Source organism: Aquarana catesbeiana, linkage group LG05, assembly GCF_042186555.1.
Source record: "Aquarana catesbeiana isolate 2022-GZ linkage group LG05, ASM4218655v1, whole genome shotgun sequence".
Taxonomy (NCBI): Eukaryota; Metazoa; Chordata; class Amphibia; order Anura; family Ranidae; genus Aquarana; species Aquarana catesbeiana.
In genome coordinates, this window is record NC_133328.1 from 228,111,456 (window position 1) to 228,129,762 (window position 18,307).

The 18,307-nt window shown below is 41.0% G+C and overlaps 1 protein-coding gene across 10 annotated transcripts in view; it reads right to left on the minus strand.

The window, feature by feature from the left end:
- The window catches only part of IKZF1 (IKAROS family zinc finger 1), a 216,972-nt gene that overhangs the window by 148,331 nt on the left and 50,334 nt on the right, over positions 1-18,307 (minus strand). For all 10 annotated transcript variants that reach the window (XM_073630608.1, XM_073630614.1, XM_073630609.1 and 7 more), the window contains exon 2: positions 15,346-15,399. In XM_073630608.1, the coding sequence (XP_073486709.1) occupies positions 15,346-15,399 (54 nt within the window). The remainder of the gene's footprint in view (positions 1-15,345; positions 15,400-18,307) is intronic.

An 18,307-nucleotide genomic window follows, 5' to 3' on the forward strand; every position in this document is an offset into this window, starting at 1 on the left:
TTTAGTAACTGCAACCTTCACTAATCTCTCATGAGAGTGTTCATTTAATTGTGACTATGTAGTACATTGAACAATCCACCTTTTGCTTGAATCCCTCCTGAAAACTTCTAATGCTCTCTGCACATTGCCTAAGGTATATCTCACCAACCCCTGCCACTGATAAGTGCTATTCTCACCAGATTTTGGAGCACTTTTGTGAACACCATAGTGTAAGTTGGTGATGTTAATAATGTGCTCATCTTTGTTTTTCTGAGAGAGTGCTGGAGAGAAAGCAGCACCTGAGAACCAGTAGTGAAAGAATCTCCCTCTTCTTTATTAATTCATTCTGTGGATCTATTTTTCCACTTCCACCAGTCATCAGTTCATCAGTCACCAAGGGGGAGGTCTGAAAAAAGCAGATGTCTGCTTTTCTATCCAAGATAGCCACCTTCACATGGTGGAATGTGCTATTGTATGTTAGTCCTGGGGAGAAGATCAGACAGTGAACCTACATGTCAGGCCAGTCAAGTTCCTCCACCCCAAACTTGCTCATACATGTCTTTATGGACCTTACTTCGTGCACCAGTGCGCAGTCACGTTGAAACAGGTAGGGGCCATCCCCAAGCTGTTCCCACAAAGTTGGAAGCATGAAATTCTCCAAAATGTCTTGGTATTCTGACACCCTAAAAGTTCTCTTCACTGGAACTAAGGGGCCAAGCCCAATCCCTGAAAAACAACCCCATACCATAGTCCCTCATGCACCAAATGATTTGAACCAGTGCACAAAGCAAGGCCCATAAAAAAATGGATGAGTGAGTTTGGGGTGAAGGAAGTTGACTGGCCTGCACAGAGTCCTGACCTCAACCCGACAGAACACCTTTTAGATGATTTAGAGTGGAGACTGCGAGCCAGGCCTTCTTGTTCAACATCAGTGCCTGACCTCACAAATGCGCTTCTGGAAGAATGGTCAAATGTTCCAATTAGACACTCCTAAACCAGAAGAGTTGAAGCTGATAAAGCTGCAAAGGGTGGGCCAACTCAATATTGAACCCTACCGACTAAGACTGGGATGAAGTCAAAGTTCATGTGCGTGTAAAGGCAGGTGTCCCAATACTTTTGACAATATAGTGTAGGTCCTCTTTAAAATGTGGAAAATAAAGTTGGATCATTGAGTCTACTTCTTCTGTATTTAAATAACTATGCCTCTTATCTAACTTTTCATTATGGTCTCCCTCCATCCTAATTACAAAAAGACAACATTGTACAGACCTCAGATGCAGACTACACATAGTGCATGCTGTCTGCGGCTGTCTTCTTATTCCTAACTTCCCCATCAGTACCATGATTATTGTACTTAACGGACCTGCAGGGAACATGTGCATCCTCTTAACAAGCAGCAGGTAACACAGTTGTAGAAAATGATACCATGCTTATTTTGTACCTAAGGTCTGTAATATATATAGATTAAAGGGTCAATTATCCATTACAGTCAAGTTAGATAGAACCAATTGCACTGGGGATAATTCACGAAGGCATATACTGTATATCAGGGGGTAATTTAGCCTGTCAGGAAATGCCATAAAGCTGAATTCCAGAAATTCAGCCACTTTATAAAAAGTGAAGGCACAATATGAGTTAAGTCCAAAGAGGTGCATGATATCTTCTTGGGTTATCTCTATTATTTACATTTGACAGGTTTTGAGTCCCTCTCCAGGATCTGACACATAGTAGCTATGCCCGTCCCTCCACTCTGCTTGCCCATTCAGAAAAGCTTTGGTATTTTGTGAATTAGAAATTATTTTAAACCTTTTGTGGTTTAAAATGCAGACATATAAGCATAGAAAATCTGTATAAAAGTAGCTTTTAATAATAACATTAGCTAAAAATGGCCAGTGACATTGGCCTTATCTTAAAAAAGATGACATAACATTAAAATTGTTACAAAAAAGAAGAAAGACCTAACAGGGATCAATAATATTTTTTACACCGTATTTTGTGAATAATGCCAAGGCTTCTGTGAATGAGCAGGAGGAAGGGAGGGGCAGGCATAGCAACGGCATGCAACTGCACACTCCGTGTTGGGCTCCCAGAACTACAGCAATAGCCATCTCCTGGAAGTACTGTAATAGAGCTAAGCCCAGGAGGTGTCATGCACCTCACTGGACTTAAAGTGGTGTTCCACCCCAAAAAAAAAAATACATGAATGTGCCTAAAAAAAAATAAAAAAAAACATTTTTTTTTTTTTTTTACTCACCTCTAAATGCCTGTTGCTAGGGGGTCCCTCATAGTCTGCCTCTTTCAGTGCCTGGGCTGGTGACATCACTTCCCCTCGGCACAGGAAGGGCTCAGCTCTGCTCCCTCCCTCTTGTCAATCATCTGGGACCCATTACAGGTCCCAGATGACTGAGCGGCCAATCGCGGCACTCGGCGCCGCTCGCGCATGCGCAGTGGGTGCCCGGCTGTGAAGCCACAGCTCGGCGCCCACAGTTGCAATGCCGGCACCGCCGAACGGAGGGGGAGATGAGCGGGGCTTCGATCCCCTGCATCGCTGGACCCTGGGACAGGTAAGTGTCCAATTAAAAGTCAGCAGCTGCAGTATTTGTAGCTGCTGACTTTTAATTTTTTTTTTTTTTTTAAATGGGAACTCCTCTTTAACTCATAGTGTGCCTTTGTTTTTTTTTTTACAAAGGAACCAAATTCTTGGAATTCAGCTATAACTATAATAATGTATTTGGGTGGACTTACTTGTTGATTAAGAATAATGGCTTGCATTTGTAATTATGTTTTGCCACTTCCAATAAGTAGCTTTTTAAATCAGTAGTAATGTCTATAATGTTTTCTTCAACAAATGGGTCCCCTGGCAGGTTTAAGCCATAATAAACTAGTATGCACTGCCTATTAGTACATTATGACAGACTTACCTACAAACGCAGCCCTCCAGCGCTGCGCTCTCACCGCTCTCTCTTGTCCCCGGCAGCTCCCATCTTCTCCTGGTCTTTCTTCCGGGTTTAGAATCTTTGGTCGCTTGATTGGCTGTGCCGGGGCAACATCACAACGCAGCGGCACACAGAGCGGGACGTAAATGTGGTCTGAGCTGCACATGTGTTGGCGAGTTTTGTAAAAATTACTTTACTACAACTTTAACTTTTCCCAAAAATGGTAAATAAAAAGACTTTTATATAATCACACACATAGGTTGGACTTGATGAACTTGGTCTTTTTTCAACCTCACCTACTATGTAACTATGTAACTCTTAACTCTAATACTTAAAATACAATATTCAAACAATCACATTAAGCAAAGGGTTATAGTCTTATACTCAAGTTTATTTAATTTCAACTTCTTGCAGATAATCACTTTCCCACCAGTGGAAACGTTTTCTGGCCCATAAGAATGCACCACCAGACAACACAATCGGCTTTCTTAGTTAGCTTCCTAGGAGCAATTTTTAAAACTCTCCTTCACTATGCAGTCAATTTGTCAAATCAATTCAGGAGCCCATCACCAAATAAAGACAGACAGGATAAACAGTGTATACTGTTCTTACAGTGATGTACTGTATGTAGTTATCTATGCCATAATTATCTTAAAGTAGAAGTTCAGCCTAAAACTAAAATCTCTACTTGCAGCCACATCCTAAGACTAACCTATCTAGCCCTGTAAAGCAAAAATCACTATACATACCTTTTCTGAAGCTGTTCCGGTCCGGTAAAATGCTGTGTTGTCAGCGGTGGCTGCTCTGTTTAGACAGGAGCAGAAGAGACAGCCAACAATGGAAGCCCCATAGTAACTCAATGGGTGACGTCACTTCCCAGGCATTTCCCAGCCGGTGTCGGCTGTCTTCTGCACACAGATTCTGCTGCTGGAGACCGGACTGGAGTGGCTTCAGAAAAGTTATGTATATGTGTTATATTATTGCTTTACATGGCTAGATAGATTAGTCTTAGATTTTGGCTGCAGGTAGATTTAGAGATTTTAGTTTTAGGCTGAACTTCCACTTTAACTCCAAAGTAGCACAGATCTATTCTTCATGAGTTTGTCTTACCCACTTTTGATGTGCAGTGTGTCATCCCTGCACCTCTATGGTGCCCCCCCCCCCCAAATATCAGATATTAGGTTTAGTGCTCTAACACATTTGCCTCTTGGCCCCTGTTTCAGTTGTAGAGACACCAACACTACAGGAAATGCTGCCATGCTGCATCACAATCACTGAGACACAGTAGCGGGACTGTGGCTATCAATCACAGCCAGTGAGGAGGAAGCAGGGGGGCAGAGCCTAGCCCCGTTCTGTGTGTCCTATGGGTGCTCAGAACGGGGCTGTGGCGCAAGCATGCACGAGTGCCCCCAGAGCAAGCGGCTTTCTCTGGGGGCACTGCGCAAGGAGGGCGAGGCAGGAGTGCCAGCAGGGGACCAGAGAAGAGGAGGCTCGGAGCTGCTTTGTGAAAAACCATTGCAAAGAGCAGGTAAGTATAAAATGTTTGTTATTTTTTTTGAAAAATCCTGCCTTTAATATCACTTTACTTCTTTTTTGAATACTGTTAACCCATGATGGTTACTATAGCTTTTGATACCTCCTTACAGGTCTCCCTAGAAAAGCATTGCTGTTGTGAATTTCCATGGGGTTATTCTAATAATATACACTGTTTACCAGTACTGATAGTCAACATTCCTAATAAAATTTGAATACTTTAGAGCATTTTAAAACATACCCAAAACTGCTAAACTAAACAATAATTATTTAATATTAGAGACCACATTAAAATGTATCAAGCCCTGCCCTTTTAGGTGTGTAACAATGATGAATGAATGAATGAATAAATTATTGTAAAGAAGGAGCTGCCCTTACCCTTTGCTATAACCTAATCCAATCCAGCTGGTGAAAAAGTAGTAAAATACAACCAAAATGTACTCGTGTGCCTCTACAGCTTTTCATATAGCTATGTTTCCAAACTGGTAAACACGAGGAGCCAAAACTATTTTTGTTTTTTGTTGGAGCATTGGGCACCTGGTCCTAGATGCTTCTAAAATATAACTAAAGGCAAAACTTTTTTTTTTCAGTTTTGCAGCCACATCCTAAGAATAACCTATCTAGCCCTGTAAAGCAAAAATTTGTAAGTATTGCTACCTTCCCCCTGTTAGCGAGATTCACACTTTTTGTCCTTTTTACCATTATCAGTGATAGTGAAAGTAAAAGAAAATCCCAAATTTTGATTGTCCCCGGAACAGTAAAAGAGGGGAACTCTTCCAATGGCGACCTGGGGGGCCTACAAGATTCCCTTAATTTACATGGATTTCCTCTCACTTCCTGTTTTGGTCAAGAGACAGGAAGAGAAGGAAAATCTCCTCAATGGAACACAAATGGCAAAAAAGCTGACAGGGGTAAAAACCCTCCCTTACTCTCTCCATAATGATAAAAAAAAAAAGTTTTACTTATAGTTCTAATTTATGGCCTAAATTATGAAGATACAATCAGTATAAATGAACCCCCAAAACAAAAATGCAGCTCATCATTCTTAGATGAGGTGGCTACTTTAGTTTTCTTTTTTAGGATGTTTTGCCTTATTGTTGTTCCCACCAGTAATTGTTTTATTTTTCAACTTCCTTTAACAGACCAAGATTTGCAGCAAAAGTGGCAGTTAGAGGGTTGAGATCAATCATTTAATACTAATAAGGGTGATTACAATTAATTTCTTTTTATTCATTCATGTAAAGCCTTTGTCCCAAAAGGAAAAAAAAACGGTTACTGTAACTGTTTAAAAAGTGTTAGCTGGAGTTCATTTTTAATTTGTTAATCAAGTCCATCTAACTTAGCTAGTCTAACTAACACTACCATCTCCCCAGAGTAACCATGCTGCTGTCAGGTGTTACTGGCCAGATCACCAGGTGAAAATAAAGGGAAAAAAGAAAGCCCTTTTTAAATACAAACATTATATGTGGTGGTTTGGACTAACCTACAATATATTACATTTTTGTTTTGGGTTTTAACACTGATTTAAAGCGGAGCTCCACCCAAAAGGGGAAGTTCCACTTTAAGGAGTTGTTCTCCGCTCCTCTTGAACAATTGGCACCTTTAAGGAGTAGGGGGAGAAGGTACCTGATTTTGACAGGTGCCCGCTTCCCCTTTCTAAGTTCTCCTTCATTCCTCCCCCTACAGTCACCTGGGCACTGACAGGTCCCAGAAGACTGCATCCACCACTCAAGACGCATAGCGTGACTCGCACAGTGGGCACCTTGCTCTGAAGCCGCAAGCTATCACAGCCAGGTGCCCAGAGTGAAGATGCTAGCGCCAGGGACTGAAGACAATGGGTGAGACCGACTGGGGTGAGCACACCGCTGGATCATGGGACAGGTGAGTGGCCGTTTTTTAAAAGTCAGCAGCTATAGTTTTCGTAGCTGCTGGCATTTATTTTTTCCACAGGAGACTTGAACTCCGCTTTAATGTTACACACTAATACAAAAATGGTATGTGCATTTTTTTTTTACAGATCATGTTCTAATTGTAATTTACTTTGAGAGAATATATGGTTAAAGAATAACTAACTGCCTCTTTCTCTGTCCAGTCCATTTATCCTAAGCAGGGTGAAATTGTCTCACTGTTGAAGAGAATCTATAGTGTTTTTAAAATTGTTTTGTTTTAGATATGTATACAAATGTAAATACCTAAAATCAAACTAGGGACACCCACATTATTGTAAAATAAACTTCAAATAGAAACAAATAGTTGTGCACAGAGCCTAGTAAATGAGGTAAAACTTCACTTTATAAAGAACAACCAATCACATGCAAAGAAAATAAAAAACAAAATTTTTGCTTGCAAATAATTGGATGATAGAAGTCAGTTGAGCAGATATGGATATGTCATCTACCCGCTCTGCTCAACAGGGGATTAGCAGACAGATCCCCTGCTGATCTCAAAGGAGTCCGCCCCACGTGAAAGGGCCCCAACTCAGTACTCAGTACACTGTTTACTTGTAACACCCATTTGCAAAACAGTGTTTCTTTCTCTTTTCAACTAGCACAAATGAATTCAGATTTAGAATAATGTAACCACCTCCCACCCTCCGTATAGGCAAATAATGGCAGAGGGGTGGTTCTATTGTTCTAGGACAACGTCATATGACGTTGTCCCACTCTCGCCACACGGCGCATCCCCGATGACGCGGCTCTTTACCCATGTGATCAGCTGTGTCCAATCACAGCTGATCACATGTAAACAAGGAAATGCCGGTTATCTTCTTTCCTTTCCTCTCACTGACAGCGTGTGAGGAGTGCTGATCAGCAGCATTTCCTCACAGGGGAGACCTGCGCAGATAATCAGGACACTGATCATCTGTGTAGCCCCAACAGTGCCCATCAGTGATGCCAGTCAGTGGCCATCAGTGATGCCAATCAATGCTGCTATTCAGTGCTCCTCAGTGCCTGTTTATCAATGCCGCCTATCAGTGGCCATCAGTGCTGCATATTAGTCACTCCTCATCAGTGCCACCCCATCATTGGCCTTTAGTTCTTTCTCATCATTGCAGCCTATCAGTGCCCATCAGTGCAGCCTCATCAGAGAAGCAGAAAAACAGAAACGAAAAAAAACTTTTTTTTTCAAAATTTTTTTTGCAGAAACTTAAAAACCCAATACCACCAAAAGAAAGCTCTATTTGTCTCAAAAACAGTGTTGCATGACCACGCAATTGTCATTCAAATTGTGACAGCGCCGAAAGCTGAAAATTGGCTTGGGCAGGAAGGGGGTAAACGTACCCAGGTTTGAAGTTGTTAAGCAGGAATTTTTTTTTTAACCTGTGTATTTGAAATAAGCGTAGGCTAGGGTGGAGGTATCAGTTTTAATAAATGTGATCAATATGCTATCAGATTAGGTAGACAAAGCAATTACTTGATGCAATAAATGCAAATGTAGCTTCTAGCAAGCCACCGCTGACTGCAAATGGTAAATATAAAATAGTGATGTTGTACTCTAATCCTTTTCCTGGAGTTCATAGAGGGACACATAAATAGTATAATTCAGAATTCAGGAACATTGGGTTACACTGTTGCCTTTGGACACTGGCAAACAAAAAGCAATTGGCCAGCCAAGTATAACCCCTCCCATTTCCATGATGATTTTGTTCTTTTAGAAAAGCAGTATTAGGATAGCTCATATACATACACTGAGGGGTGGGACCTGTGTCCCTTATCAAACGTCAAAAAGAAGAATTTTACTGTGAGCTCAAAAAACCTGTTTTCTTAATTGGTCATCAAGGGACAGTAGAATATAAGACTACTGGGGTGTCTCAAAGCAGTCCAACTGAGGGAAGGGCAACACAGCAACAAATGATGAAAGATGGGGACATGCATCCTTTTCTAAAGGTTTATTTAAAAAAAAAAAAAAAAAACAAGAAGAACAGTACAAAAACCAATAGGCATGCGTAAATACAATCAGTACAGAAAACATATCTCAGTGTCACAGGTATAAGTAGAAAAAGCGTTAATACAATTCCATAAATTGGTTACAGTTGGAGAATACAAAGAATCAAACAATAACTTCAGATGCAGGTAGATGCCCAACAACAGGAAACCAAACAGACACGGTATCATTTGTGTGAGTTAAGACACCGTGTCTCAGAAGCATGGAAATCACACCCAGGTAGGTAAGGGAGTAGAGGGCCAGGCATGTCTCTCAGAGAAAATGTCTAATAGAAGTCAGATCAGGAATGTCAGAAAAGGGGGTGGGGAGAGGGTAAGGAGGAGAGAAAGAAAAAAAAAAAGAAAGGGGGGGGGGTACGAAGAAGGCATGGGGGCCCCCCAGTACATGTTGGCCGATCTGTCATGCAGCCAGGGAGGCAAAGATGAAGGCCTCTAGAATGAGGGCGAGGCATAAACAAATGGCAAGGCACTCAGGAGGGACAGTGCTGTTTGTAGAGGTCTGAATCTTTAAAGAGGAACCAACGTGTCCAGGTAGATATATATGAAGACGCAGTTTCTTTGCTGATGTGTACCAGTTTCTCCTTCTCCTGCCTGATGAATGCGATGGAACCATTCAGTGAGTCCCAGTGGAGTTGATCTCCAGAATCTGGGGGATAAGCGTTTTGGCTGCATTCAGCAGATGCATTGTAAGGGATCTTTTGTATTTGAAAGGAGACATATCTGTGTGGTGTAGGAGAAAAGTGGCTGGGTTGAGAGGTAGGTCCATGTCCATTATCTGTTTGATTGCTGAGTGTATGGTGATCCAGAAGGGGCGTATCCAAAGGCAGGACCGACGTGCATCCTTGTTATCCAATTGATACTAGATATTCTCCTGCATAAAGGATAAATGACTGTCCTGTTGGATTTCATGCAAAAGTTTTGCACTATAATAAAAGCACTGAGTGCTTTGAGATCCAAAATAGGACAGAGATACCATCTGGCTTTAAAAACAGTGAACAGGTTTGAGAAAAACCAATGAAAGCCTACTGTTTGTGGAACATCAGGAATGACGCCTTGACCAAAGAGTTTTGACAAGGCAGAATGGAGATCTGTTAGCCTTTGTGGAGAGGTTGGAAGATTTGACAACAGGAAACAGGGCACAGGCACTCACGCATTAGAAATTATGGTATGTTGGTCCAGGTGTCTGCAAAGTCTAATAGTAGTCTCTCCACTTTGGAAATTGTGAGAACACGTTTGCAGGTTAGGAGGACTTTAGAGCCAAGGATTTATAACTGAACTGGGTCCCTGCTTTAAGTCTGGATTTAGAGTCCTTGAAGAAATGAAAGCAATTCTTTTTGACCCTCGGTAGAATGTACAGTATATTGCTGAGTGGGGCTTAGGTTTCTTTTAAAAAGTGGTAAAAACATACTTTTACTGCCAGTGACTTTTTTTATAATGTGTCAAAGGAACCCAAAAGAGACGTTCTTCCTCAAGGTTCCTTTTACATTGTCCCTCAAACCAGTATTTTAGCCAGTGTTCACAACATATCAACAGGCAGGGGAATTATTCTGCAATTAAAACAATTTCCATTATTCCAGCCACAAAATAGCATAATACAGCAGGCATAAGCTGCAAACATTCCATAACTGACTAGTAAGTAAGGATGGCATAAGGTTTCTTAGATGTTTTCTTGGTTTACACCGCCTCCAAGGCCTGGCAAATTGCCATGAAAAGGATAAAAGATTACTGGTCAGAGCCTGTTGGTAAAAAAAGGATTTGCATAGAACTTGCTGATGATGTGCTGGTGACATTTCTACATATAAGCAGAGCTAAAAGTGACACAGCACTTAATTCTTCTGCGTGTTAATCTATTAAGGGAATAATGGGAGAAAACGGTGATAATGTGTCATGCTCATATGTGGATAAGCCCCATATAACATAGTTGTGGGCCCAAAGATCGTTCCGCAGCTAACAGTCACAGTAGCTAAGTACAGGAGAGTACCCATGCAGAACCCAGTGAACATTTTACATTCCAGGCAATCTTGGTCCCTCCCACAGGCATACAACCTAGGGAGTCTTTAGGGATCAGGATCACACCAATGTCTTGGTCCTGGACTTGTAAAGCACTCTGCGGCTAAAAAGCCAGTACACTAGGCATCTACAGAATACCACAAGTAAAGATCACATTACAGGCTACCTCTGCAACTCTAGCAGGGTCTGATTGTGGCCTCTAAGGCAGCAAGCAGGATCACTAAATCCAGATAGCTGCTTGAGTCCTAACTCTGAAGCATAAAGATAGATTTTGATTGAAGAAAAAATAGTCTTGATGAATGTAAAAAGGTCTAGAAAAAATTGGTTTGCATTTCGGTGAAGAGAAAAGACATTCAACATCTTAGCGAAAAACTGAAGTATCATGGGAGTGGGAGGGTTTCTACTTGGCTGGCCAGCGTTTTTTGTTTGCAAGTGTCTAAGACCGCTTTCACACTGAGGCCCTTTTCAGGCATGTTTGCAATAGAAATAGTGCCTGCAAACTGCCTCCCATTCATTACAATAGGTGCTTTCACACCTGGGCGATACGCTTGCGGGGCATTTGGAAAAGTCCTGCAAGCAGCATCTTTGGGGCGGTTTGGGAGCACTGTATACAGCGCTCCCAAAACACCCCTACCCATTGCAATGAATGAGCAGCGCTTCCGAAGCGCCTGAAAAACGCTTTGGAAGCGATGCAACACAAGCGTTTTTAACCCCTTCTTTGGGGTTAAAAGCACCCCGCTAGCGGCTGAAAAGTGTTAAAGTGCAGCTAAAACGAGCAGTGATTTAGCGCTAACGCGGCCCCAGTGTGAAAGAGGTCTAAGTCCTCCTCCTAAAGACAGCAGAAATATATTTTTAGTCATGGTCATAATAAATAAAGAAAACAATAAAAAAATCACTGTACATTCCTACTTTTGTAAAATGGCTATAAATATGGGTGATGTCAGTATACTTTTCCCATGCTGAGCTGATAACTATATGGGGAACATTTTTTTTTAGCATGGGTCTGAGCAGAAGTCACTTTTCCTCAGTTGTAGCTAAACATCATTCTTGTGTAAGTGTGGATAATTGGGATGGAACATCAGCAAGGGCTGCTTACACTAAAAGGCTAGGCTCCTGGTATATACAGTGCCCTGAAAAAATATTCATACCCCTTGAAATTTTCCACTTTTTTTCACGTTATAACCAAAAACATAAATATATTTTATTAGGAGTTTATGTGATAGACCAACACAAAGTGGTGCATAATTGTGTAGTGGAGAAAAGGAAAATGCGGCTAACAAGCCAGTACACTAGGCTTAGTTTTCAATTTTTTTATAAATAAATATCTGAAAACTGTTGCGTGCATTTGTATTCAGCCCCCCATCAATACTTTGTAGAACCACCTTTCGCTGCAATTAGAGGATGGAAGTCTTTTTGGGTATGTCTCTACCGGCTTTGCACATGTAGAGAGTAGAATTTTTGCCCATTCTTCTTTGCAAAATAGCTCAAGCTCTGTCAGATTGGATGGAGAGTGTCTGTGAACAGCAATTTTCAAGTCTTGTCACAAATTCTCAATTGCATTTAGGTCTGGACTTTGGGCCATTCGAACACATGAATATGCTTTGACCTAAACCATTCCAGTTCTGGCTGTATGTTTAGGGTCGTTGTCCTGCTGGGAAGGTGAACCTCCGCCCCAGTCTCAATTCTTTTGCAGACTCTAACAGGTTGTCCTTTAAGATTGATCTGTATTTGGCTCCATCCATCTTCCCATCAACTCTGACCAGCTTTCCTGTCCCTGCTGAAGAAAAGCATCCTCACAACATGATGCTGCCACCACCATGGTTGACGGTGGGGATGGTGTGGTCAGGGTGATGTACAGTGTTAGTTTTCCACCACACATAGCGTTTTGCTTTCAGTCCGAAAAGTAAAATTTTGGTCTCATCTGACCAGAGCACCTGCTTTTACGTTTTCTGTGTCCCCCACATGGCTTCTTGCAAAACTGCAAACAGGACTTCTTAAGGCTTTCTTTCAACAACGGCTTTCTTCTTGCCACTTTTCCATAAAGGCCAGATTTGTGAAGTGCACGACTAACAGTTGTCCTGTGGACAGATTCTTCCACCTAAACTGTGGATCTCCGCAGCTCCTCCAGAGTTACCATGGGCCTCTTGGCTGCTTCTCTGATTAATGCTCTCCTTGCCCAGCCTGTCAGTTTAGGTGGACGGCCATGTCTTGGTAGGTTTACAGTTGTGCCATACTCTTTCCATTTTCAGATGATGGATTGAACAGTTCTCTGTGAGATCTTCAAAGCGTGGGATATTTTTTTATAACCTAATCCTGCTTCTCCACAACCTTATCCCTAAACCTGTCTGGTATGTTCATTGGCCTTCATGATGCTGTTTGTTCACCAAGGTTATCTAACAAACCTCTGAGGGCTTCACAGAACAGCTGTATTTATACTGAGATTAAATTACGCACAGGTGGACTCTATTTACTAATTAGGTGACTTCTAAAAGCAATTGGTTCCACTAGATTTTAGAAAAAAATTTAAAGCCATTTATCATTTTCCTTCCACTTCACAATTATGTGCCACTTTGTGTTGGTCTATCACATAAAATACCAATGAAATACATTTACGTTTTTGGTTGTAACATTACAAAATGTGGAACATTTTAAGGGGTATGAATACTTTTTCAAGACACTGTACAATGCACCTGACTTATATAACCCCGAAATTTTTTCTTTTTTTTTTTACCTGACTTGCTCTTTAAAGACAAACTCCACCTGAAACTGCAATTTTCAAGTGATATTAAAGCCATTTTTAATAAAAAAATAACAAACATGTTGTGTTCCGTGGAGCGGTTTTGCACACAGCAGCCCCGATCCTCCACTTTTCGGGTACCCTGACGGCGCTCCTCGCCCCACCCTTCTGCCAAGTGCATCCAGAGCAAGCAGCTTGCAATGGGGGAACCAAAACAAGCTCCCCAAAGATGCTGCTTTGCGTGTTCATTCACATACAGAGCTGCAGCTCGGTCCTGCCCCCTCACGCTCACTGGCTGTGATTGACAGTATCGGGAGCCAACATCTCAGTCAATGAGGAGGGAGAGTCCTCAGAGAGCCAAGGCTTTCGTGTACATCGCTGGATCGTGATGGGGCTCAGGTAAGTATTGGGTGGCTGCTGCACAGAGAAGGTTTTGAGCCTTTAGAACCACTTAACTTATCGGAGGGATGGGCTTTACTGCTGTGTGGCAACCAGTAATAATAACAAAAAAAAAAACATAGATACTTTCTTGAATCTCCTGGGGACTCCAGGGCAAGGTATCTCCAAAATAACTTCCTATAACCATTAAAATGACGATGCCCCCTGATAGATTATCATTTTTGAGTGAAGCTAGCCTCTTGGGCACATGGGCAGAATGGGAAGCCTAATCCATTATTAAACCCAAAAGCAAGCGTTTGCAGCATACCGCTTCTGATATGTGATGGCTGCATTTGTTTTCTATTTTTAGGTTTTCTTTATTCTATTTTCATCTGGGGATCCAGCCAGCAAGTCTGTTGTTTTTCGCAAGCTCAAGTTCTCCAGCGGAATTTATCAGTTTACATGGATGAGACAAGCCACTTTACATTTGATTAAAATGTTTAGCTTTTATTTATTCATGCAAAACCTTCATCCCAAAAGGAAAAAAACTGATTATAAAGTGTGAGCTGGAGTTTGGCTTTGATTTGTTTAGTGTACCTAAATCTGCTAATACATTAAACACTACCCTCTCCGCAGACAATGCTGATGCCTACTGTGCTTCCTGTTCTTCAAGTTGTGTCTTACTAATACAGAAAGTATGTTACTGACCAGCTCACAGATGAAAACAGAGAGAAAAGCCAAAGAAAAGATGCAGCCACCACATCTGATTGCTATTTTTTGGTTTTGGGTCTAATACCGCTTTAAAATAAAACAGAGACTGAATTCAACTACTGATATTTATAATAAAGAAATTTTGAACTCCAAGATTATTCCTAAGATTTGTTTAGAAGAAATTGGCTCTGTTTTTAAAAATCTAGCTTTCTAGAAAAAAGAAATAATCCATAACTGTTAGCTCATCACTTTAGTGAATATTATAAAGTGGTTCTAAAGGCCGGAGGTTTTTTACCTTCATGCATTCTGTGCATGAAGGTAAAAACTTTCAGGATGAAGCAGCCCCCTTCAGCCATTGGCTCCTGCTGCTGTCAATCACAGCCAGTGAGGGAGCATGGAGCAGAGTGCTTGGCCCTGTTCTGTTGGTCCTATGAACATACAGGTAACAGTCCATATTCCCATTGCAGACGATCCTGGAATGTGGATCATCACATGCCTGACAAAGAGGTCCTGTGTGGCTCCGAAATATTGCACTACACTGGTTGTGATGTGATCTTTCTTCAAAACCATTTGGACGTAACTGAAGATCTCTGGTGTGCTGGCGAATATTTACATTGTGCTATGGACCCACAGAGGTCTCGGGAGTGAGCATGCACGAGTGCCCCCATAGCAAGCGGCTTGCTATGGGGGCACTCATCAGGGGGGAGGAGCCCAGAGCGCTGGCTCGAGTCCTGAGAAGAGGCGGATTGGGCTGCTCTGTGCAAAACCATTACACGGAGCAGGTAAGTATGACATCTTTGTTATTTAAAAAAAATCTACCTTTAATATAACTTTAATTTTTTTAAATCCTTCTAATTTTCCCAGGAAAACCCTTTACATTTGTGCAAAGGAGGTTCACGTGTACAATGCTTTTTTTTCATATCTATAGTGTAGGTTATATACTACAGAATCAAAACCATGTACAGTACAATTTGTTTTCTTACATATACTTTGCTCACTATAATCTGCGTTTTTTTGTTTTTACAAGGCATAATATTTTGTACTATTCACAATGCCTTTTTTCATACTCTATATAATACTAAATTGCTTATTAGAATAGATTCTGTAGTGACCTCACCTGACATCTGGGCCATATCCTGCACCTCATCTGTTTCCATGTTTCTTTGATTATCTGTAAATTGGAATTTAAAGACTGTTAATACGTATTTAAAAGAACTAAAAACTAATAAGAACAATTATTAAAATATCCTCCTTATTCTTTTCTGTCTGTACCTGCCTAGGTATCAGACAGGAACAGACCTTGAGCCTTTCATACAGAAAAACAGAATTACAAAGATGTATAAAGAAATATCATTAGTAGCACAGGAGGACCAAATTTGTTATTTATTGTTAATTTTCTACTGCATAATAACCCAAAATGCAAACTGACTGCAACAAAATTAAGCAGAAAATTAAATGGCCTTGGGTCATTGTAGGCACAGAATTCATTCTCTCGGCTGATCCATACTTATGTTCCTTTTAATTTACTGAGCATGCATCGATGAACCTTGAGTCAGTTTGGTGACACGCGTACAATCAGCAATCAGAAACGAAAGCAATTTGCTGAAGAATGTCTCATTTGCCCAAGCAAGGCTGCATATCTGAGTAGGAGCCGTTGCTGGCTCCATTAATAATGAATACACCTCAAACAGTGGCAGATGGGTAAAACAGAAGCTCTGGTCTTAAACGTATGTAGAGTCCCCAAGTAAGACCATACTGGCCCCCTTCTACTAGGGAGAAGTGAATCTCCCAAAATAGCAAAGCAAGCCCGGGAGAGAGAGACAAACTGACTTCCTGTTTAACTTAACAGATGGCTCCACAGCTTTGGAACAAATAATAGGAAACACTTGCCCCAGTGTTGCAACACATAATGTTCTGAGGACTGAGTTGCAATAAATGGGAAACACCAGGGAAATACTGGCTTAGGGGTAGCTGGTTAGAAAAAAAGCAAAGTTTTGACTTGGGTTGAAGATATAAGTGGTGTTAATCTCTAGAGTCTTAAAGGCACATCTGGTAGCTAAAAAAGGTAAGATGGCTTTGTGCTAGTTCCCAAATCAACTATCAGACTCAAGAAAAATGTTAAGCAAACTCTCTAAAATGTTCAGTAATTATGAAGTAAAGTTATGAATCTGGGCTCATATATTCTACTGTAAAGCAAAATGATATAGTAATGCAAGAATTTGCATATCAAATTGAAACCTGCAGAATTCTAGCTCTATTTTTTCTGTATTTGTCTCCTTTAGATGAGTAATATGTATGAAAATATACTTTGGATTATTTATAGAAATGTATAAAAACATGTTACATGCAAAGAAAATAAGTATGGGAGCTGCCCCCCAATGAGTGGGTTGTGGAAGGTGCAGACTCTGAGGCTGCTCATGTCAGCTGCCATGGAAAAAAAATAGTTTGGGAGATCATACTTTTCAACAATCACTTTCTGCAGGATTGTTCCTGGTCGGTGTCCCATTAGGTAGTGAATCCAGAATTACCAGAAATACTATGTCAGAGAGGGCTTGCATGTCCTAGGGCCTAGGGCTGCACAAAGGGGTGATTTACTAAAACTGGAGCACAGAATATGGTGCAGCTGTTCATAGTAGACAATGAACGTCTAACTTCAGCTTGTTCAATTAAGCTTAAACAAATAAAACCTGGAAGCTGATTGGTTTCTATGCAGAGCTGCACCAGATTTTGCATGCTCCAGTTTTCGTAAATCCCCCCCAAACTATGCCTTACCTTTTTATAACAATGGTATTTCACCTGGCACACCTGAGGGACTAAAAGACATGATCTGGGATCCAAGAACCAAGGTAAACAGGAAAAAAGAGTGGGGTTTTTTTTAACCATAAATTGTTCTCATGATTAACAGCTACCAGGGGATTTTCTTTTCCTTTTATGGTAGAATAAACCACAGTCCTGCTTAAGTCTGAACCTCGCAAGACCAAAAACATGTTGGAGATGTGAGTCAGTGGAAAGAAGTAGCCACATATTTTTTTGTTGAACCAAAATGCAAAATTTTTGCATGCAAATGCAGACCATATCTCAGACGTCTACACAGTTCCTAAAACCAAAGAAACCCCCCTTTTCCTCAGTCATAAAGCTATTAAGCAGACAACTTTCTTACTTATTTCTCAATAAAGCTGCATGATCCTGCATTCTTACATTATGGGAACCAACACTGCCACCCTCTATGAAAATGTGTTCTTGGTTCTGTTGGATTGTTGCCTATGGAAAGATTCACTCACATGTTATTCTCTTATGTCTTCTCACGGTTTCTACTTATGCTGTGCTTGTGTACAATGCTTGTCTAGTCCTCAACTCTGTTCTAAATAAAGATTAATTTGGATTCACACTGTTGCACTGAATTAACACACACATAGTAACACGGGTTGCATTCAAATGTAAATTTGTATTTTATTGCAGCAAAATGTGCTACCAGTGCATTATACTGTGCAGGTGCATTGGATTACCATTAACAATGAATACCACTGCATTGCACAAATGAAGGGAATCAAGTCATCACTGGGAGTTCCCTCATTTCTTTCCTTACAAGAACACTGTAAAGACAGTGGGGTGAATTTACTAACACTGGAGAGTGCAAAATTTGGTGCAGCTGTGCATGGTAGCCAATTAGCTTCTAACTTCAGTTTGTTTAATTACGCTTTGACACTAAAGCCTGGAAACTGATTAGTTTATATGCAGAGCTGCATTCGATTTTGCCCTCTCCAGTTCTAGTAAGGCCAGCTATACACAGTTTGAACTATAAATGGGCAGGCTGATTGTACCAAGCTGATCGATCGAACAACTTGGGTACATTCAGCCTGCTGGATTCATTCGATTATCACAGCTATAGTTGCTAGCGATAATCACTGTCCCCGCCAGGAGAAGACAAGGGTCCGTGCTTGCAGGAAAGAAATTCGCTCCATGACCTAAATCAACCCCAGTGTGTACAGAAGAAATACTGAAGCTAGTACTTCTTTCTTCTGATGAAAATGCTAATTGCCTAGATGATGATCCACTGTCCTTAATATTTTTAGTTACTA